The following is a 22848-nucleotide window of genomic DNA, read 5'->3' as shown; positions in this document are numbered from 1 at the left end:
AGAATCTTGAATATTTTTAAAAATTGGCCAATATAAAAATAATCAAGTTGACAATGTCCTTTATATTACTGAATCAAAGGTAAATATGAAACAATGTAGTGTGTGAATGTGAAGAGCTGCATATCCCTAAATCAAATACAGTGAATGAACAGCTGAATTAAAATTTTCCAGTATAACACACACACAGCAATATTCTTTTCTTCAGAAATCAGAGTACAATAATCTTTAAAGCCATTATTTTATTTTTAATAAAATGATTTTCTAACAATTTACAAACATAATTATTCATATTTTCTAATCACACTGTAAACTTTATCAAATGCAACTAGTCGCTTTGCACTTTTTTATTTATTTTTTTAATAAACTAAGAGGGTAGGGTAGAGAAATTCCATAAAATGAGCCTGTCTTTAAAAATTAAATGTGGAGTATATTATAATGTTCCTTATTTTCAAAAGGTAACCCTCCAATAGATATACGGTCCACTTAACGTATATGAAATTGCACATTGTTCAAATACATTACTCTGTACAGTAGTATATTTTGAATTGCTCATATTTTGTTAATTACTACAGGCTTCAAATAGGTAGGATCTGAAGCATTAAAAATGGTCTATTCATTCATCTCCAGTTTCACACACACTACTCCATTTTTGTAGTTCCTGGGAATCATTTATATTCCATATTCTGGCAAAAGATTTTAGCCTTTTTCTGAAAAACAAAACCACAAAAATCAAAATAAGGATATGTATTTAAATTTACAAATATATTAATTAGCCACTGAAAACACGGAAATTGTTTTAAAGTATTTTGCATGCTGTAAAAAAAGGAGCAAGACTTATGAGCTCAAAGTAAAATCTTCCAATAAGTCAAAACACTACGTTAACGGTGCCCACTGTAAATATGTGGGTAACATTTTCTACAATATACATTTAATATTTTTGGCCACTATGATAGGCTCATGAAATGCAACAAATTATCTTCCTGAGGCTGCCACGGTACAGAAAGCAACAAGCAAATGGCACAAAAGACTGAGCACAATATAAGTCAATGAAGAGAAATAGGAAAGTGGTTTACATAGATAAGAATGTTAAAAACAATATCAACATTCATTCAATAGCAGTACTACAAGTATATATTTCAGCAATGGAAGAGACTAGAAGAAATTTGAGATATATTCTCATAATTTGTAAGTAAATGCACACATCCAATTCCTTTTTTTAATTTTTGAGACCCAAGAAAGATAGTGAGTCAGAGCAACTAAGTAGCAGCAAGATATTTAACATGACTGAGAATGTGTTTCTGATATTTCACATGAATATGAAAAGCTAGTGAAGTCCTTAGATATATCCAATTAATTTTCCCATATAACATGCAATGAGGTACAGAAAAAATTGACGAGTCAGCTGGCCTTGTAGGTCTAGTGGTAGCACAATATATTGCTATGTAAGCATCCAATTTTGATCCTCAAGATCATGTCCACATTTCCAGATGGGAAGCAGCTGAGAGTATACTAAATTCCAGTGGGAAGGAACCACTTCTTGTCAACTGCCCGTGACCCTATCTGGCAAGAGTCCTGTTAACAGAAGAAGATGCATCTACCAGTAAATAATAGATGCATATTATCTAACTGACCATACTGCACAATTTTAAGAAATCTTTGTATCCCAAAAATATGAGTGCTTTTCTTTTTTTGAACATTTCATTTTAAAATGTAAACATTCAAAATATTCAATATTACTATTAGAACCCTGTTGGGTATTTTTTGTCAGAAAATGCTGATTCATCAAAAGGTCTCAATTTTGTTCTGATGTAGAATGGGAAAATTTTGAAATTTCAAAAATTATCATAGGACAGGAAAACCATTTCCTATGACCTAATTACTATCAGCCCAATAATGCTTTTGTCTTTGACAAAGAATATATCACAAAGTAATGCTGCAGATCAAAAAAATGGGGATATTTCAACAAAAAGGTTTCTCAACTCAGACCAATAATTGGAACCTGGGTCTCTCACATCCCAGGTTTATGTCCTAACCATTAGGATATAGAGTGAGTTGCTTTCTTTTTCTGGCCCAATTAATATTTAAGTATAAAAAGGGAAACAGATCCAACAGGAGACACTGAGATACACCCATTCTAGAATAGCCAGCAGTCTGGTGGGTCAGGGCACCTGCCCAGGAAATCTCAAAAATGTTCATGGAATAGGAAAACCATTTCCCATGCAGTACTAATTACTATCAGTCCAACAAAGCTTTTGTATCTGACAAATAGCATATCACAAATTATTGCTGCAGATTAAAGAAATGGGGATATTGTAGCAAATCAGCAATTTTCTTATAATTTTAAGAGTCAGAAATATAAAGCAACAAAACTAATTATTATTAAAAATGGTTAAAGTCACATTCTTTGGGTAAGAGCATCTGCAAAACACTGATATTAGTAAGATTATAAAACTGAAATTAATGGCATGTATAGATATACTGGAAGAAAATGTTTTTATCAAAAAGTAAAAACTGGAACAAAGAATTAGGCACTATACAGATGGAAAACTTCTTATGATATGCAATCGAATGACATGTTTGATAATTTTGGACTAGATAACACACATTACTTTAGGCCCCAGATTCTTGAAGGAATCATGAATAAAAGGATGTTATCTGCAAAGTATATGCAAGAGGTCTACAGCAGCATGTGCACTTCCTGGACCAGTAATACCACCAGACATATTGAAACTGGAGTTTACACATTAAGGTACTTCTTTGTTTAAAAACAGGTGAAGATGATGAAACATCAAAATCATCAAAACAAAGACTGAAAATTATATAAAATTATAATACTATGTACATCTCCTAAATTATGCAAGTAGATGAAGAGTCTGAATTACATAGCAGTACAGCATGTGGGCTGTATGCAAGATTGAATAGTAATTTCCACTTTGCAGTTTATTAATACTATTATTATTTATTCTATTATTTGACAAATATACAATGCTATACAATACCAAGTGAAAACATATTTTAAGGCATATGCATACCATTGCAGTATTAAGGGTCAGCTATCAATCATAACTCTACATTTCCTGATTTGTGAATACTTGATCTCTCAACTTTTTAAAACTTCATTCCAGAAGAAAAGGCCTAAAACTTGGGATATTAAAAGTTACTACAGAGAACTTTTTTCCGGAGGGTCTGGCTGGAGAATCTTGCCCGCATGCTCGGGGTTCAGCTGATCACCATATTTGGGGTCGGGAAGGAATTTTCCTCCAGGGTAGATTGGCAGAGGCCCTGGAGGTTTTTCGCCTTCCCCCGCAGCATAGGGCAGGGGTCGCTTGCTGGAGGATTCTCTGCGACTTGAAGTCTTTAAATCATGATTTGGGGACTTCAACAGCTGAGGCAAGGGAGAGAATTATTCCAGGAGTGGGTGGGTCAGCTTTTGTGGCCTGCATCATGCGGGAGGTCAGACTAGATGATCATAATGGTCCCTTCTGACCTTAAAGTCTATGAGTCTATAATAAACAATGCTTGTGACATTTTCTGAAGAACTCTGATATCCCTATGGTTTGCAGCAGGACTTTTTACATTTAGCAGGGGAATAGTTTTGAGTCAAGGAGGTGCCTTTTGCTGTCATAGAATCATAGAATATCAGGGTTGGAAGGGACCTCAGGAGGTCATCTAGTCCAACCCCCTGCTTAAAGCAGGACCAATCCCCAGACATTTTTTTACCCCAGTTCCCTAAACGGATTGAACTCACAACCCTGGGTTTAGCAGGCCAATGCTCAAACCACTGAGCTATCCCCCCGTAATTCCATGGCACCATGTAATTTCATACAGATTAGGCAGAGTTGTAAACTGTTGAAAATCACCATTTTCTATCTGTGGTTCCCACAGTTGAGCTTGTTTTTGGTAGCATACCAAAATCTCACAACATTATGGCAGTGTACACTCAGTGCCCTATTGTGTCACTTCAATATTTATAGTTAGGACAAAATCCAAACATGCAAATGGATTATCTGGATGTTGCTGCTCATTTAAATACTTTTTGCCTCAGGGAGATGGGCATTGCACCAGAAAGCAGGAGGCTCTGAGTTCAAGAATCACTTCTACTGACTACTGCTGCTAATTCTGTACCCTTCACAAATCTTATTAAGCAAAACCTCATACCCCACTGAAAGATTTCACAAGTTTGGAGCAGAACCCTGATCTCTAATATGGGAACTCAACTCCCATCTACTTAGCCACATTGCCTCTCAGAAAGAACCCACCGTGATTTTCTCTTTGACTAGGTTGTCTGTAAAAGAGGCCACTCATATATTTCAGTTTCTTGTGTTGTTGTTGTCTAGTGGCTGGTCCACATAAGATAACAGCCTTCTCCTGCTGACAGCTAGCGTAGTTAGTTCTGTAGTTCAGGTGGTAGAATGCTGTGCTGTGCTGGAGTACTGAAGGCACAAAGTTCAAATCTTGGTGATGATTCCTGGTGAGGGGTTTACTACAGTTGCCGACAAATGAATTTTCTTTGCTTTTTCTCTTTTTAAAAAACTACATATAAAAAGCTATCTTAAAAGAATAACTATGTAAGCTTAATTATAAGAACTGGAAAATTCAGACAAGCCAGAATTAACATTACCTACTCAACTAAGGTTAGGTTATAACACTGCCTTAGCTGGTTTAAATTGTTTTCTCTTTGCATAGCAGTTTTTAATGACTTTAGAAGCTCACACAGCAGATGATAAAATTAAGACATTTATGAGCAACTTGAGGTTTTACTTTTGAATTATGGGCCATATAATACTGACAAGTGTAAATTACTGCATAATTTTTCTTCAACCCTTTATATATCCTCTATGTATATATTAAGGTTTTATTGTTCTGTTCTTAAAACACGACAGGATAAGAATTGGCTTTAAGCTCTGTAGACTGCTTAGCTTCAAAGGAATTGTTTGTACCCCAAAATAATTAGGACCTAAAAAATTTGCCCTGGAAATCCTTCTGCCTATATTATTTATGATAATCAGAAAGAGCTTGATCTATATTACATAGCTAAGAGCTGGTTTGATTTGACATTTCAGATGAGACTCAGAAAAAATCATTAAAGTTAGTAGAAGTCATCTTACAGTGCAGATCCATTATGTACAAATCAACAACATAAACAGAAGAATCCTTACAGACTTCAACATTTTATGAGTCTTTAAATCAGATGTAGAAAAAAGTATTTACAGTACCTATCTGTACTTCTGACTAACCTGTTTACATACAGTTGTTAAAATGTTATACGGTCTATAAGAAGTTATGCCAGTTAATACACTAGAGAATCATCCATCACCTATTGTATAAGATAGCCCCGACTAGAGCACCCTGTAGTGGCAGACTAGGGCTGAAACAGTATGCCTTCCTCAGTTTCCCTCCTTGACAGGCCACAGTAACTCCATGCCAGACTTCTTACCTCAGTCATACCCTACTTTGGGGCCAGTTTATTACCAAAAGAGTGCAAAACAGTTGATAGCAAAAGATCCCAAACATAGTCCATTTATCACCCCCCTGCAGATAGTCCTTAAAAATCACACATTCTCTTGTCCATCAACATAGCACATACCAAATTCTACCATCTTCCAACACACCTGGGTTCCTTATCACTCCTTTTCTGTCTCTCTCCCAGGATAGCCATCCCAGCCTTCCACCTGGAGCATAACCCCACTCTTCCCAGTGGGAACCTCCACAGACCCTCTGCTGGGAGATCATCCTCACCGTTCCCCTAGGGCCCCTCTCCAGCATGAAGACATCAGTGTATAAGCCCCTTTGCAGCTCCTTTGCTTTCAGCCCTCTCCAGCCCTCAGCTTTGGATCTTCATTTTAGTGGTTAGCAGACAAATTCTTCTGCTACTCAATGGCCTTCAGCCCTCTCCAGCCCTGGCTCTTTGGGCTTGAGGAAGTCAGCCAAGAAACCTCTCTTGCTGTTCTCCTGCCTTCAGCCTTTCCCCAGGAACCATGTACAGCAGTAATACTCAGGCCTCAGTGGTTCAGGAGCCAAATTAGCGATCAACATTACCCAAAAGAGCCACAGTAGTGTGAATTCACTTTTACATTTACTCTCTCTCAATAAAATTCTCACAGCAAAATGACTGACCAAGTATTATATTTTATCAACTACAATTGGTTAATAACATAGTAATTGGTTGGTTAATAATTAAATCACACCGTGTTTTAATATCTATATTAAAGATATATCGAAGAGCCACAGGAGACACATTAAAGAGCCACTTCGGCTTTCAAGCCTCAGTCTGAGTATCACTGATGTGCAGCTTCCCTCAGGAACTTCCTAGTCTCCTGGGCTCTGGCAGCTCTCAGCTGCCAGTATCTCACTCCCAGGCAGTTCTCACCTGCCCTTCACCTGACCAACTCCTCCACTGTCTCAGTCTCTTCCCATTTATATGGCCCAGGTGCCTTCTCTTAAGCCTAATTGGGAAGCAGATGATTAATCACAGGTACATTGGCTTCTTCCTTCTTAAAGGGTCAGTGTCACCCTGTGACACCTACGTAATGTACAGTATATGTATAAGCACATATCTGAAGTTCAATATCAGTAAAAACATTAAAATCCCTAAATTTCTGGAAAATGTAAAGTTTTGAGGTTTATTAAAACTAATACAAAGATATACTCTTATTTAAATCAGAAACAAAGCTCTCCAGGTCCTTCTCTATTTTTATAAATAGCTAGCAAACTCTAAACTCTTAAGTAAATAAGTTTAAATTATTTTCTAAATTAAAAATATCTGGGATAAGTATTTTAAGACATCAACTAATCTTTTTAGTACCTATTCATAAATAAAAAGTTATGTAAATAGACATCACATTTATATTTATTTTCTTCCTGAAGAAAAAGTAAAAATATGTTTTAGACCAGTGGTTCTTAACCTTTACTGCAGCCTGTTCTCGCACCCCTTATCAAAAATCAAAATATGTTCTCGCACCCCTTATCAAAAATCGTTGAAGTAGGTCAATTCTTTAAACCTAGATATATTTTTTGTTTGTATATTACAGTAATTGTTAAAAAAATTATAATGTTAATAAATACATAGGTTTGATTAAACAAAGTAGTTGTACTTACATGCCTGTGCTTAATTCGTGTTTTCTATGTTTTACCTTCTAAAAAAATCTGGCATGTCTTGCACCCCCAGAAAGGGCATCTCACACCCCCAGGGGGTGCACCCCAGGTTAAGAACCACTATTTTAGATGAACAAATTAGCTTACTAAAAGTTGCTGTAAAAGATTCAAAATTGTTTCTGCCTACACTAGTTCATATTTAAAAAAAACAGACATACTGCATATTTTAGGTAGTTTAAACCTTTGATAGGGTGACTGAATATACAACTAATTTCAGTTATTTAATTTATAAAGCTTTGATTAAAGAGGACAGCATGATTTCATACACTTTTTCAAGAGCTGTTTTCATTGTATCTTAATTAAGTATTTAAGTGTGTCTGGTATAACTCTTAATGCTCTTTCTGATACCCCATTTACTGGAAAAAGCTCCCCTACTCACATCTGAATCTTTCATTACAAACAGAAGAATTCATCACAATTATTCTGACCTTTTCATATTCACTAATCCCTCAAGCTCCTTTGATTTGTGAGCTGCCTTCTTTAAGATTTCTTCAGGAACATCTGCTAGTTTAGCAACATTTAGTCCATAACTCCTTGCAGCAACTCCTCTAGTTATTTGATAAAGAAAAGTGATAAATTCAGGATTCTCTTCATCTTCAGATCCTAGAGAATAAGTAAAAAAAAAATCACTATTGTATCAATAAAACTCAAGGTCCTGAAGATTAAGTTGATAGAACAACAACATATTATCCGTACAATTCATAGAATCATAGAATATCAGGGTTGGAAGGGACTTCAGGAGGTCATGTATCCTCCTTAATAACCATACCCTACAAGGAACATTAAGCCAAAAAAAAGATGGATTATCTCAAGTGCCAAAATGTCTCCTAGCTAGCTAGTATACTTTGCATAGCCCCTTTCCAATAGCTTTATTCTCATTTGGGGCCTGATCATTGAGAAGTGTGTGGAGAAGCTACAGAATTGGGCCCTATCTCTTTGTAAGGCTGGCAAGGTTACTGACACTAATTTAGGCTACATTTACACTGGACACCACTGCTGGCGACATGTAGGATATGTGTAGGTACGCATCACAATGAAAAGCAGGCTTCATCTCACTGTGGTATGTCTCTACACACATCAGTGAAAGGCTGTGGCGGCGGAATGCATTTGGAAAAGGCTCCGGTGGCAGGGAGCTGCCAGAGTCTCTCTCTGCTGCCTCCACCCCGCCAGAGCCTCTCCTCACTGCCAGAGTCCTTTTTCTGTGGCTGAGGCCTTGCCTACACTAAAGAGAAAAGTCGATCTAAGCTACGCCATTTGAGTTATGCAAATAGTGTAACTCAAATTGACGTAGCTTAGACCTACTTAACGTGGGGTGATGTCGACGGGAGACACTCTATTGACCACTGATGCATTGATTGCGGCAGCGTCAATCCTCTGGTAAGTATAGACAAGCCCTGAGAAAGGCTCTAGTAGGTCCTGTGGCAGGGAAAGGTGCCAGCAGTGGTGAGACAGTGGGACTCTACACTGCTAAAAGTAGCAGTGTAGACAGGGGAGGCAATGCTCGGGCACATAGAGAGTGGTGTACGATATGTACCCTAAAGGTTCATATGTATCTTTACTCACCTAAGCAATGCCTCACTGGCTACACTGTTCTATATACCCGTGTTAGTGGGGTGTGCAGTGTATGTACTCTACACGCTACCGTAAGTAGTGAGCAGGGTAGACATACCCTTAGTGTACAGTTTAAATACATAAAACTAACTAGTTCTCCAGAACATAATATCATGTCTCTCCAATATTCCTGAACAGACATGGAGGAGTAGAGAAAGTGCCAGGACCCGTGCACGCCGGGGCTCTGCACACCCAGCACACCAAAAGGCTCTCTGGTCAACAGTGAGTTAGGTGCCTGGGTTTGATTAGAGGAAGAGTAGAGGGTGGGGATGGTGGAGCTGCAGTTACAGTTGGAAGTTACAGATAAGGGTTGTCTTCCAAAGGTTCAGGTGGGAGCACAAAAGTCATCACGGCTGTTGCAACCATGATGATTCCTTTCCTCTGTCCCTGTGGAGATCCCCAATGCATACCCCACTTATTCAGGCTTTGTGTTGAGAACACACAAGATAAATTGACCCCCAATCACTGCCATTCAATCGTTCCTCTTTTCTTTGGAAAACAATGAGGAGCTCTCAGTGGTGAAGCTCAGGTTGACTCATCCTTTGAGTGCTGTTTTGAACTCAATGCCATGGCTTCAAGCCAGTGGAGTTGGCCTCTGCCATCCCAAAACATGACAAAGAAGGGGGGCCGACAACAAAGCAGGAGAGGTTTAACAGAGCATAAAATAGAGGCTGAGCCAAGCGAAAACTTTGCAAAATATACCAAAAAGTCTAACTCTGTTGAAGTTATTCAAACCTGAAGATAACAAACAAAAGAAAGAGATAAGGGTAGTAATAGACACCGCTGAGCTCCTGCTCACAGCCTATGATGGTGGTGGGGATGGGGGGGGGAGAGATAGGACTGCACCCCTTATATGTTCTCAGGAGAGGAAATATGAAAATACAGGCAGGGTGCATGCTCAGACCAACTAACACTGCTATCTAGAAAGTTAATAGAGCATGCACAATATGAAGAATGGGGTCCATGTTCAAAGAAGAGGAAACATTTAATATTAATTTCCTTCTCATCAAGATAATGAGAATATCACATCAGCCTGATAACCAGACCCTAACATTTAAATATTGATTTTTTTTTGTGAATGAGATAGTTTGATGATCAGGCAGGTGATTCCCTTCATTAGGAATGCCACCGTAGGTATGACATCATAAAAAACATCAGCCAATTAGAGCATGACTTTAGACAATCAGTGCTCAAAATGCATATATCCTAATTTCTTGTCATTTAAATAAAACATAACACTAAGGTCAAATTCTACCCGTTACATGTTGGTTGATGGCTCACACTGACAGAAATGAGAGTTATGTGCATATATGCCAGTGCAAGTTTTTGAAGTAATTACAATTAATTGAGCACACTTTTTAAACCAGTTAGCTTGAGAATATCATGTAAACAATAACAATATATAATATTTTAAAATCTGGTGTTCAAAGTGTACTAGGTGCTGTGTATACAAATAAGGAGACAAAAGGTTCCTGTTCTGATATATTTACAGTTTAAATAAACAATATATCCTAAGGCTAATTAATCATGAAACAAAGAAATAAACATTTTCAGTTTTCAAGCAAACAAGAGATTTAAGATATAGACTAAGATTCTTAAAGCAGTCTAGTGGATTCAGATCTACATCTTTATCATATTTGTGTTTAAATACCCAAATCTCAACCTATATCTTTATATCCATAATGCTAGTAATCTCAGACAATTTCATACTGTACCTTTTTGTTGTTCACTTTCTTCTTCATTCACCAGGAAGGCCATGTGGTAGTTCCCAACCTGCTCTGGGTATATCTTTTCTAGATCACATACTGAAGGGTAGTGAGTGACAAACAGTGTCAATGATTCCACCTATAGCAAAAGAGACACACGTATGAATATTTTTTTAAACAGACGTTTAGCACTGGTGTCCTCTTTTCCATAGCTCTTCACTCTGTGAAGCTGAACACGTGCACATTGTTCCACAAAGGAAAAAACCATCTTGCAGACATGCTTAGCGTAGCAGTCAGAGTTCCCCTGCAATACAGATACAAATACATTTTAAACACTTACATCTCCGATAAAATGTTCAAGTGTAGCATAGGCAATAGCAATTCCATCGTGTGTGCTAGTTCCTCTCCCCAGTTCATCCAATATTACTAGTGAACTTGAGGTCGCTTTTCTTATTATCTCTGCTGTATCTGTTAGTTCTTCCATGAAAGTACTCCGACCCTTGTATATGTTGTCTGCAGCACCCATTCTGCAACCGAAAACAAGGCAGTTTGTTTAATTTATTAAATTCAAATCAAAAGACCGCGTGTTTTGGAAAACAAGCATAAAAAACTCAATACTTTTGAAAATCAAATTGGCTTCCTATAAAACTTTTCTTCTTGTTCCAAGGACAAAGACATAGGGCTTGAATTATTATTCAACATCTCATACAATTCTAAACCTCTTTTTAAAAAGTTACAATAATACACAGATGCAAAAGCAAAGACATTCTAAACAAAAGAAATATCCTGTAGTATAATGATATGTAAGTAACAAATGTGCCCTAAAGTGATGGGATGTACTGACCTTGCAGGATTCTAGGGAAGAATCTTTCCAGGTCACCAGTAATCTGGCTTGCTCAAAGGCAAGTAAACCCATTATACCTGTATTTGCTTCAGGAATTCTATAAAACCAGCAGAGGTTTAAACAAGTGAGTTTACTTGGCATGTGGTCCTTGTTATTTTGACAACAAACCCTGCTGGAAGAGCATAACCTGCTTAATATCTCTTGAAAAGGCCTGGGAACTTAAGAGACCTGCTAGTCCACAGTAAGGACTCTAGTGAAGATAGACTGTAATGAAGAATGATTCTTCTATGCTTTGGACAGTTTGTTTCTCTTTCTTGTAAGCACTTTTATTAATGAGGCAGCAGACCTAGGACCTGAAGTGGAGACATCCTGGTGGTGTTTTTTTGTTTTGTTTTTTGTTTATTCTGTTCTGCTAAGTGAATCAAATAAATGTCACATTTAAGGCAAGGGTGAAGACTTCATTAAACAAAGTGTCTGGGTGCCTCATTTATGGTGGGGAAATCTAGGCTGTTACAGAACTTAATATTCAGAATAGAAGAGGAATCAAGGCATAGCTGACAGTGGCAGGTATTGGCATTCCCAAATGTAGGTGCAGAATCAACTCATGGCCTCTGGAATTTGTGCACTCAAGCAGTGTTTCACTCTGAAGAGACCTCTGGGACAATCATCATAGTTTGGTCTTGCAAAGAGTAATAGTTGGAGAATGGGAATTAATGTAGTAATTTGTCTCAGTTAAAGAAGCAATCTTGCTGACATCCTTAAAATCATTAGAAGAAAAAGATTTAGCGAACTTTGTATGGGACTGAAGAGCAGTCTCCCATTATCCAACATAAATTGATGTGTCTTTATCCTGCCACACAATTGTTTCAGAACTGCTCACTTGTAACCAAACATACCAGAATGGCCCCGATGAACTCTTTTTTTGTGTCAGGATCGGTATTGACTGGTCTTTGTTTATTTTCACACTTAATTGGATGAACAGAAGCAGAATCTGCTGGATGAAGTCTGCTACATATTGACAAGACTTCCCACGAATCAGACAGTCATGTCAGACTGGGAACACTTGGATTCCCAGTTTCCTGAGGTTAGCTGCCACTACTGCATGGCACTTTGTGCCCAGCTGTGGACAGATCGAATGGCAGTACTCTATAGTGGTAATGGCAGCCTCCCACTAGGAAGCTTAGACACCTTCTGTGGGCTGGGTGGATCGAGGTATGAAAAGAGGCATCACATATGCAAACTACAGGTGGAATGGCTTTTCCTGTGAAACAAGTCCAGCTTCTTGGTCTCTTTGTCTTTAGGTGTTGACCTTTCTTACCCCAGTGAGTCTTCTCATTGGCTGCTGCCACTACCAGTGAGCCTGGTGTGGTATCAGTGTAAAATTGTTCGAATCCTTGACAGAGGACTTGATAGCAGCAGTCTTCTCTCTAAGATGTTGGAGCCAATGAGGCAGGGGTTTGCCACAGTACTTAGGAGGGTCTAATAGATCTTCATGTATTGGGAGAGATAATGACCTGATATAGAGTCATGGAGAATATCAAGGAGCTTTTCAGGTTTGTCTTGGACTATATTGACAGGAATCTTTAGGGTAGAGATGACTCTTAATGTCTTGAAATGCTTTACAGTCCTGCTTGCAATCCCTCATCTGATCATGTGTTGGTGATATCTGGCTGCACACACACTGGCTCAACACAACACACACACCTCGCTGCATAAAGGAAAAAAAAATCCTTGCAGATGTGCTTAGCGTAGCATTCAGAGTTCCCCTTTAATACAGAAACAAATACATTTAAAAGTGTATGACAGATTAAACACTTACATCTCTAATAAAATGTTCAAGTATAGCATAAGCAATAGTGATTCCTTCATGTGTGCTAGTTCCTCTTCCCAGTTCATCCAATATCACTAGTGAACTTGAGGTTGCTTTGAGGTGAGTGATTTGGGACTAAAGTGCAATACTGAAGTAGTTCTGAGCATAAGGAATGCCCCCTAGAGGCCAAGACGGTCAAAGGTGTAGAAAGCATAGGGGGCCCGTGGCTAATGGAGAGGGTACCAAGGATCTGTATCCTTTTGTAGAAGTAGAAGTGGGTGGCAACCTGAGCAGCAGTGACCCAGAGATGGTCGAGTTCAGGATCCTGACAAAAGGAAGAAAGGAGAGCTGCAGAACACGGACCCTGGACTTCAGAAAAGCAGACTTTGACTCCCTCAGGGAACTGATGGGCAGGATCCCCTAGGAGGCTAATATGAGGGAGAAAACAGTCCAGGAGAGCTGGCTGTATTTTAAAGAAGCCTTATTGAGGGCACAGGAACAAACCATCCCCATGTGCAGAAAGAATAGCAAATATGGCAGGTGACCAGCTTGGCTTAACAGAGAAATCTTCGGTGAGCTTAAACACAAAAAGGAAGCTTACAAAAAGTGGAAAGTTGGACAGATGACTAGAGAGGAGTATAAAAATATTGCTCAAGCATGTAGGGGTGTAATCAGGAAAACCAAAGCACAATTGGAGATGCAGCTAGCAAGGGATGTGAAGAGTAACAAGAAGGGTTTCTGCAGATATGTTAGCAACAAGAGGAAGGTCAGGGAAAGTGTGGGACCCTTACTGAATGGGAGAGGCAACCTAGTGACAGATGATTTGGAAAAAGTTGAAGTACTCAATGCTTTTTTTTGCCTTGGTCTTCACAGACAAGGTCAGCTCCCAGACCGCTGCACTGGGCAGCACAGTGTGGGGAGGAGGTGAGCAGCCCTCAGTGGTGAAAGAATAGGTTAAGGACTATTTAGAAAAGCTGGTCATACACAAATCCATGGGGCTGGATGCAATGCATCCAAGGGAGCTGAGGCAGTTAGCTGATGTGATTGCAGAGCCATTGGCCATTATCTTTGAAAACTCGTGGTGATTGGGGGAGTTCCTGGACGATTGGAAGAAGGCAAATATAGTGACCATCTTTAAAAAAGGGAAGAAGGAGAATCCAGGAAACTACAGACCGGTCACCCTCACCTCAGTCCCTGGAAAAATCATGGAGCAGTTCCTCAAGGAATCCATTTTGAAGCACTTTGAGGAGAGGAAGGTGATCAGGAACAGTCAACATGCATTCACCAAGGGCAAGTCATGCCTGACCAACCTGATTGCCTTCTATGATGAGATAACTGGCTCTGTGAATATGGGGAAAGCAGTGGACATGATATACCTTGACTTTAGCAAAGCTTTTGATATGGTCTCCCACAGTATTCTTGCCAGCAAGTTAAAGTAGTATGGATTGGATGAATGGACTATAAGATGGATAGAAAGCTGACTAGATTGTCAGGCTCAACGGGTAGTGATGAACAGCTCGATGTTTAGTTGGCAGCCGATATCAAGCGGAGTGCCCCAGGGGTCGGTCCCGGGGCCGGTTTTGTTCAACATCTTCATTAATGATCTGGATGATGGGATGGATTGCACCCTCAGCAAGTTTGCAGATCACACTAAACTGGGGGGGGGAGGTAGATATGTTGGAGGGTAGAGATAGGGTCCAGAGTTACCTAGACAAATTGGAGGATTGGGCCAAAAGAAATTGATGGGGTTCAACAAGGACAAGTGCAGAGTCCTGCACTTAGGTCGGAAGAATCCCATGCACTGCCACAGGCTGGGGACCAACTGGCTAAGCAGTAGTTCTGCAGAAAAGGACTTGGGGATTACAGTGGACGAGAAGCTGGATATGAGTCAACAGTGTGCCCTTGTTGCCAAGACGGCTAACAGCATATTGGGCTGCATTAGTAGGAGTGTTGCCAGCAGATCGAGGGAAGTGATTATTCCCCTCTATTTGGCACTGGTGAGGCCACATCTGGAGTACTGTGTCCAGTTTTGGGCTCCCCAATACAGAAAGGATGTGGACAAATTGGAGAGAGTCCAGCAGAAGGCAAGGAAAAAGATTTGGGAGCTGGGGCACATGACTTATGAGGAGAGGCTAAGGGAACTGGGCTTATTTAGTCTGCAGACGAGAAGAGTGAGAGGGGATTTAATAGCAGCCTTCAACTACCTGAAGTGGGGTTTCCAAAGAGGATGGAGCTAGGCTGTTCTGAATGGTGGCAGATGACAGAACAAGGAGCAATGGTCTCAAGTTGCAGTGGGGGAGGTCTAGGTTGGATATTAGGAAAAACTAGTTCACTAGGAGGGTGGTGAAGCACTGGAATGGGTTACCTAGGGAGGTGGTGGAATCGCCATCCTTAGAGGTTTTTAAAGCCTGGCTTGACAAAGCCCTGACTGGGATGATTTAGTTGGGGTTGGTCCTGCTTTGAGCAGAGGATTGGACTAAATGACCTCCTGAGGTCTTTTCCAATCCTACTCTTCTATGATTCATAGGCTCCCGTATCTTTGATAACTAGAATGAACCCTAGAATCCCTGCCCAGTGTGAGAGGTCTGAATATCCTGACCTAAGGTATCTTGCTGGGGAACCTTTCCTGCTATTCTCAGATTCAGAGGAGAAGAAAGAATACTCCCCATGCAGAGGAAGGGCTGTATCAGTTGGTGCCTGGACTGAGTGAGATGTAGTGGGTACCAAGGATGTACTAAATGCTGATGTACCAGTGGAGGTACTTTTAAGGCTGCCAGCAGAGTTGAGTCTGAGGACAGAGAGAGGTCCTTAGCTACTAAGTAAACCTTTGGCATCGCACATGTCAAAGTCTGTGATATCTATTGCCAGTGATGGTACTGATGGAATTGGTTGCAGACAAGGTGTTCTTGAAAGAGTCGGTACCAGGGCCATTGGTATTGTAGTCATCGATACCAAGAGCCTCAACGTCACAGAGCCACTACCAGGCAATCTCTGAGGCAACAGACTATCAGTTCCTGAAGCAGAGTGTCTAGTGCCTTAATGGGCACTACAAGAAGTCTTCTTAGGCCTGGTCTACACTACCCCCCCACTTCGGACTAAGGTACGCAAATTCAGCTACGTTAATAACGTAGCTGAATTCGAAGTACCTTAGTCCGAACTTACCGCGGGTCCAGACGCGGCAGGAAGGCTCCCCCGTCGATGCCGCGTACTCCGCTCGCCGAGCTGGAGTACCGGCGTCGACGGCGAGCACTTCCGGGATCGATCCGGGATCGATTTATTGCGTCTTAACCAGACGCGATAAATCGATCCCAGAACATCGATTGCCTGCCGCCAGACCCTCCGGTAAGTGTAGACGTACCCTTAGATCTTGAGCTACCCTTAGACTCAGTCAGTTGAGAGGATCTACAGGCCTTGTAAGTGGAAGGGCATGGAGGAGAAGAGATATGTCTCTTCTCTCTCTCCGTTCTATTCAGTTTTTTCCCCCCTCTCAAAAGTATTTCCCAGAGGTAGACAATGGGTATGCCTAACTTTGAACTGGGGCATGATTTGCACCTTGAGGAAATATAACTGCTAGCTCTGATCAGCAGAGTGAATGGCAGGAGGTGCTAGCTGCCCTCAGAAGATACCCATCAGAGATGCTAGGTATGTACTTGGGGCAGGTAGCTCCTCCTGCCACTCGTGTGGCCTCACACAAAAGGCAGTCCTTGAATTTTGGAGATTTATGTTCAGTCATGTCTACTAAAGTGTAGTAGACTAAAGAGTATCACCCAGGTAAACAAAGAACAAAGGAAAAAGGAAACTCTATAAAAATTCCTAACAAGACTCTAAATTAGTCTAATCAAAGGAGTCCTGACCAAAAACTGACCAAAAGAATCCATTGCAAGGGCACTGGACAAACACACACCAAAAGTGAAAAGTATTATATATGGACAGGCATTTGAAGAAGAATCCTTTTTTCTGACTAAGCTATCTTTGTCGCCATAGTGAATTTCCTACACTTAACCTAAATGTCCAAATTTGGGATTATTTTTTATTTTTCCTTCTAATTATTTGGATTTTTCTTACTCTTGATTGGCCATCCATATGTCCTAAGTGTGTGATTTTTAACAATGAAGAATCAATTAAAAACTCTCAGTTCTACCTATCGTTCACTTTACCATTGTTTACATAGTTTCCATGGAGCCCTCAAATCTATCTAGCAATTTGTTCATCTAAACTACATTCACAGAAATAAAGATTTTAAGAATTTCCTGACTAAATGTTAAAGCTCCAAGCAGAAGTGAAGTGGCCATTATCTTTTCCTCATGCTTAGCAATGGCTGTAAAAATAAGTCTACCTCAATCTAATCCAACCGATGAAACAAAAACCTGATAAAGTTTAAAAATGCCATAAAAACTATTAATGTCACCAATGAAGCAGTATGGATCTAATTTTCTGTAACTGTTCATGAACATTATACTTTTGGAATTCCTTAAGATCATTAACAATCAATAAAATCTCACGAATGCTTAGAAATAAGGGCTATCAAAAATGTTTGTGTTGGCAACCATTCACACACTAAATGCTGATATGTAAAGCAAATCAAATAAAGCATTCGTTCTTTAATTTAGATTACATTATTTTTATAGTGTCACAAATTTTTTACAGTGATATTTGTGGTTTAAATTATTGATTTTAATACAAATTTAGGTTAGTGATAATCTTTTTTCAACTCTGAATCAACTTCTAGAAGGCTCTACGTACAATCATTTTGACTTAATTTTTGAATGTCTGGTTTAGCCCTTGTAAATTGTTCATGAAACCATAATGTTATGCCTCTTTTGTATAGATATAACTAATCTCTTTACTTAGAATTCAAATACCTCTAGCACAGTTGAGAACAGTGGTAAATATTGGCTAGGTTACTATCCTTATACTGGTTATGTTCAAGAGAAACGTTACAGATATTCGTTCAGGCCCTGATCCTGAAAACACTTACGCACATGTTTAGTTCTGTGAGTAGTCCCCATAAAAATCTAGGCGTTTGTAGGTATTTTTATCTGGGTGCCCGCAGTATGGGATGGGCTACATTTTTATATTTTATGAATAGAAAAAAATAATAAATACACCCAGCTATATTTTTATATATATACACTACACCCATTACTGTGATAGAAAATACTAGATAGACAGAAAAATGTAGTATGACTGGGGAAACAATAGTGATACCAGAATGGAAGCATCCAGATATCCTATGAACTATCTATAGTGGCCTTTACTCAAAGCTGGAGGCAGAGAAAGATAACCATGGCTGAATGATAGGAGAATACACAAGGGAAATGCATTGAAGAGCAGGATGTAATATTCCAGATTGCAACAGGAATGTTACCAGCTCCATTTAGTTGTTGTTGGCAGGAGTAGCACATTAATATTAAACTTCCAATTCTGTAGAATTTGTTATTAAAAATATTTATAATATATAAACCCAGTAGTATTGTTATATTTTGTAAATGATATTGTGTAAACATGTAATGTGATCGTGAGCTCCTCTTAAGTGCTGGTGAGAGATTCATCAGTGCAGAGCAAATGGAGTTTGACTAGAAACAAATTGCTAGATAAGATCCGAGACATCCAAACAAAGTAAAGCAATTTTTGTACAATTAAAAGCTCTTTATCTCGCTATATTCAATATACAACGTAAGACCTTTTCAGTGGTTATTACTTTTTTGTGAAAAGCTCCAAATAGTAAAGATCTTAAGATACAGACTGTAACAGCATTATTGCAAGAATATTTCAGAACATATTATCTTATGTGCAACAGGATGTAGTTCCATTTAAGTCAGTAGCACTGAGTGTTTAACTATGTGCTCTCCACCCTGATAACAGATACATGAAAGCCCACTGGGAGAATGATGTCCCTTAGGCCAGGTCTACACTTGAAAGTTAAATCAACCCAGCTATGACTCTCAGGGGTGTGAAAATTCCACATCCCTGAGCAATGTAGTTAAGCAGACCTAAACCCCTGGTGTAGACAGTGCTAGGTCAACAGAAGAATTCTCCTGCTGACCTAAATACTGCCTTTTGGGAAGGTGGATTAACTATGCTGACAGAAGAACCCCACCCATCACGGTAGCAAATGGCTATATTGAAGAGGTATAGCGGTGCAGTTGCAGCTATAATGTTTCAAGTGTAGACTAGCCCTTACTGTGTCTTCATTGCAAGGGGGGAGAGGTGCATTCTTAACTCAGATTAGCTAAATTTACTCAGATTTTAACTCAGGTTAGCAGCTCAAGTTTAACCCCATGCTTCTCTCCAGGGTTTAACTAGAACTGCTAAAGGGAGTTAAAAGCCAAGTGGACATTTCGTCATTACTATTTTAATCTGGATTAGCTAACACAAGTTAAGAATACTTTGTTTGCTTGTTTGTGGTGAAAACATACCCTCAGGGTATGTTTACATGGCAATAAAACATTTCTGGCTGGCCTGTGTTAACTCACTCGGGCTCATGGGGCTCAGGTTTTCGGGCTAAAAAATTGCAGTGTACATGTTTGGGCTCAGGTGGGAGCCCAGGCTCTGGGACCCTCCCCCCTTGCAGGGTCTCAGAGCCTGGGCTCCAGCCTGAGCCCAAACATTTACACAGCAATTTTAGAGCCCCGCAGCCTGAGCAAGTTGGGTGTTTTATTACAGCATAGACATACCCTTACAGACAAACTGGGTGGCTGCAGCCACATCTCGTTAACATGCGTTTTCTCATTGATAACTGAAAACAATTAAACAATACTGAATGAAACTCTGAAAAATTAGATTAGTGAGAACAAAGGCATTTGGAAAATCCTTGTTTCCAGACAGCTCACCTTTTGTATGTAATGAATGACACATTCATTTCCAGTTTAATGCTAAACCAACTGTACAGTTCAACTGAACTTTAACATTTTACACTTTTATGTTGGCAAGGCTCAATTTGCTTTAAAAGCCCATGTCTAAAATACAGATTAGGAAATTGGTTCCTATTGCAGAGGAATGATCTGTCTGCATATTGTCTTTACAGTACTGACTGTATCATCAAATAAGGACATTCATGCCCCCTAGGATGGTTTGGATTCCCATGCACCATAGTAAATCCAGTGTGGCAAGGCACCTCCTTTGCCTTGCCAGGCTCAGTGCTTTCCCCCTCTGGCGATGGGGGGGGGGGGAGAGGCCCTGATGTAAATCAGTCCCTCTGCAGAGAGTTTTTATCCCTCACTCGGGTTTTATTTTCCAATATTTACAAGGTGTGCCTTAGGGTAGGCCCAAGCAGTACTCTTCAGACAAACAAAGACACACACACACACACACAAGGGAATATCTTTCCCTGCCTCCTCCCTGGAGCACTGTCCCATTATGCTGGCCTCTGGGTGCCAGTCCTTCTCCAAACAGTCCATTAGCTCGGTTATTTTCTCTACAGAGAGTACAGCAGCCTTCCACCCAGAAGCCTCTTCTCCCTGCTAACACTAGCCCTGCTGCAACTCTCACCTCTCCTCCTCCTCTTTCACCAGAAGAGGGTTTTTTTAAATGACACAGGCAACCCTTAATTAGACTCAGGTGTCCCTAGTTGACCTGAAGTAATCCCTTTTCAGCTCATACAGAAAAGGGCCTTTAACATTCTAGGGCTAATATACCTGCCTTCCCCCCTACCACACACTCTGGAGGCTGTCCAATCTGACTTTGTCAAATCATGTTTCTTCTTGCTGATTTGGGTCATCATTTATGTCCTTTGGCAAGTTTTAACAATGTACACTCAGCAACATTATTCATCAGGAATGATTAACATTGAAGTAAGTACGCTTCACCCTGAATACATCACCAATGTGATTTACAAAGTTAATACTAGTGCCATGACAAAAGAAAGAGATCCTTTCCATGATCCAAAAGAGGGAAGTTGAGAAAAGACTACATAAAATACTCTTCTAAAGTAACCTAGCAATTCCTGTCCTTCCCCCACAAAAAAGCATCCGTGGACTAAAATGTCATTTCAAAAATCAATTTACTAAGGTAAAAATAGGAAGTTATACTAAAAAAATGGAATTAGTGAAGAAGACTGCTTTGGTCCTGCTTTGAGCAGGGGATTGGACTAGATGACCTCCCGAGGTCTCTTCCAACCCTAATATTCTATGATTCTAAGACAAGGTGGGTGAGGTAATATCTTTCATTGGATAAACTTCTATTGGTGGAAGGGACAAGCTTTTGAGCTTCACAGAGCTCTTCCACAGGTCAGGAGAAGGTAACCAGAGTGTCCAAGCTAAATACAAGGTGCGACAGATTGTTACACATAAGGGGTTCGCAAGTTTTTGAGATCACTGAAAATGAAATGGCCAATCAACACCTCTGAAGATGTAGAACAACGGAAGCTTGCAGGGAGTATGGTGTCTTACAAATTGTTGTAATGGGTCACAAAACCTCTGTTAAGTCCGTGGTTTTCAGTTTTAATTCTAGCCAAGTTATAAATTAAGTTCCCAGGCTTGTCTTTTGAAGATGTTGTGCAGGCTTCCTTTGAGGACAAGGACTGAGAAGTCAACTATGGAGTGATCACTTTTTGAAAAGTGTTTGTCCACAGGTGATAGGACGTTTTTATCTTTTAGCGTTTTTCTGTGTGAGTTCATTTGAGAGTGTAGTGAATGTCTGGCTTCATCCATATAGTTATTAGGGCATTTGATGCACTGGGTGAGGTACACCACATATAGAACCCACTAGTCTCTCAGTTCCCATTATGCTATGTCAGGGGTGGCAAACTTGTGGCTTCAGAGCCACATGCGGCTCTTCAGAAGTTAATATGAGGCTCCTTGTATAGGCACCGACTCCGGGCTGGAGCTACAGGCACCAACTTTCCAATGTGCTGGGGGGTGCTCACTACTCAATCCCTGGCTCTGCCACAGGCCCTGCACCCACTCCACCCCTTCTTGTCCCCTCCCCTGAGCCTGCAGTGCCCTCGCTCCTCCCCCTCCTCCCCTAGAGCCTCCTGCAGCCACAAAACAGCTGATCAGGAGGTGCGGGGAGGGAGGGAGAGGTGCTGATGGGCGGGGCTGCTGGTGGGTGGAAGATGCTGGGAGCAGGGTGGGGGAGCTGATAGGAGGGTTGCTGATGTATTACTGTGGCTCTTTGGCAATATACATTGGTAAATTCTGGCTCCTTCTCAGGCTCAGGTTGGCCACCTCTGTGCTATGTGAACATTTAGATATATGGTAGCCTTACAGCCTTCCCACCTCACCCTTCCTTAAAACAACAAAGGGAAAAATACGCTTCTCTCCATACATCAAACAATACATACTCAGACTCCCATTTCCAGTGGATGTGCCAACTGGAAGGCTGAATTATTAACTTAACTGTCAAAAAAGTGAAGCTCACCTGTCAGAAAGAGAAGGATCTGACAGTCCAGAGAAACAAAGTTGGGAACTGGGTACCTCGAACATTCCACATCCTCTCCTACTGCAGTCATAAATATCTGAGCGCTACATTTATTTAAACACGATTAGCCTTACTACTTTGTCCACAAAGGTGAGATGGAAGCTAGCATGTATTAAAACATTTACATCCGACGGTCAACATGAATTTTTAAGAGTTTAAAATTAGGAGATCAGATTTGGGACAGCGCTCCAGGGAGGAGGCAAGGAAAGGTATATCCTTGTTGTGTGTGTGTAGGGTTACCATACGTCCGGATTTTCCCGGACATGTCCGGCTTTTTGGGACTCAAATCCCCGTCCGGGGGG

At 40.2% G+C, this 22848-nt stretch overlaps 1 protein-coding gene across 2 annotated transcripts in view; it reads right to left on the bottom strand.

The window, feature by feature from the left end:
* Nucleotides 1–247: 247 nt before the first annotated feature.
* The window catches only part of MSH3 (mutS homolog 3), a 197753-nt gene continuing 175152 nt past the window's right edge, over nt 248–22848 (bottom strand). The window contains exons 21-24 of one of the 2 annotated variants that reach the window (XM_026649155.1): nt 10813–10999; nt 10482–10611; nt 7584–7758; nt 248–707 (exon numbers count right to left, since the gene is read on the bottom strand). In XM_026649155.1, coding sequence (XP_026504940.1) covers nt 614–707; nt 7584–7758; nt 10482–10611; nt 10813–10999 — 586 coding nt within the window. In that variant the 3' untranslated portion in view covers nt 248–613. Of the gene's footprint in view, nt 708–3945; nt 4434–7583; nt 7759–10481; nt 10612–10812; nt 11000–22848 lie in introns of those variants that run through there. The other variant, XM_026649156.1, reaches the window with a different exon arrangement.

This window comes from Terrapene carolina, unplaced genomic scaffold, assembly GCF_002925995.2.
Source record: "Terrapene carolina triunguis isolate 2854851 unplaced genomic scaffold, T_m_triunguis-2.0 Scaffold69, whole genome shotgun sequence".
Lineage (NCBI taxonomy): Eukaryota > Metazoa > Chordata > Testudines > Emydidae > Terrapene > Terrapene triunguis.
Note: the sequence above shows the minus strand (reverse complement) of the source record. Positions and strands in the feature narration are given on the sequence as shown.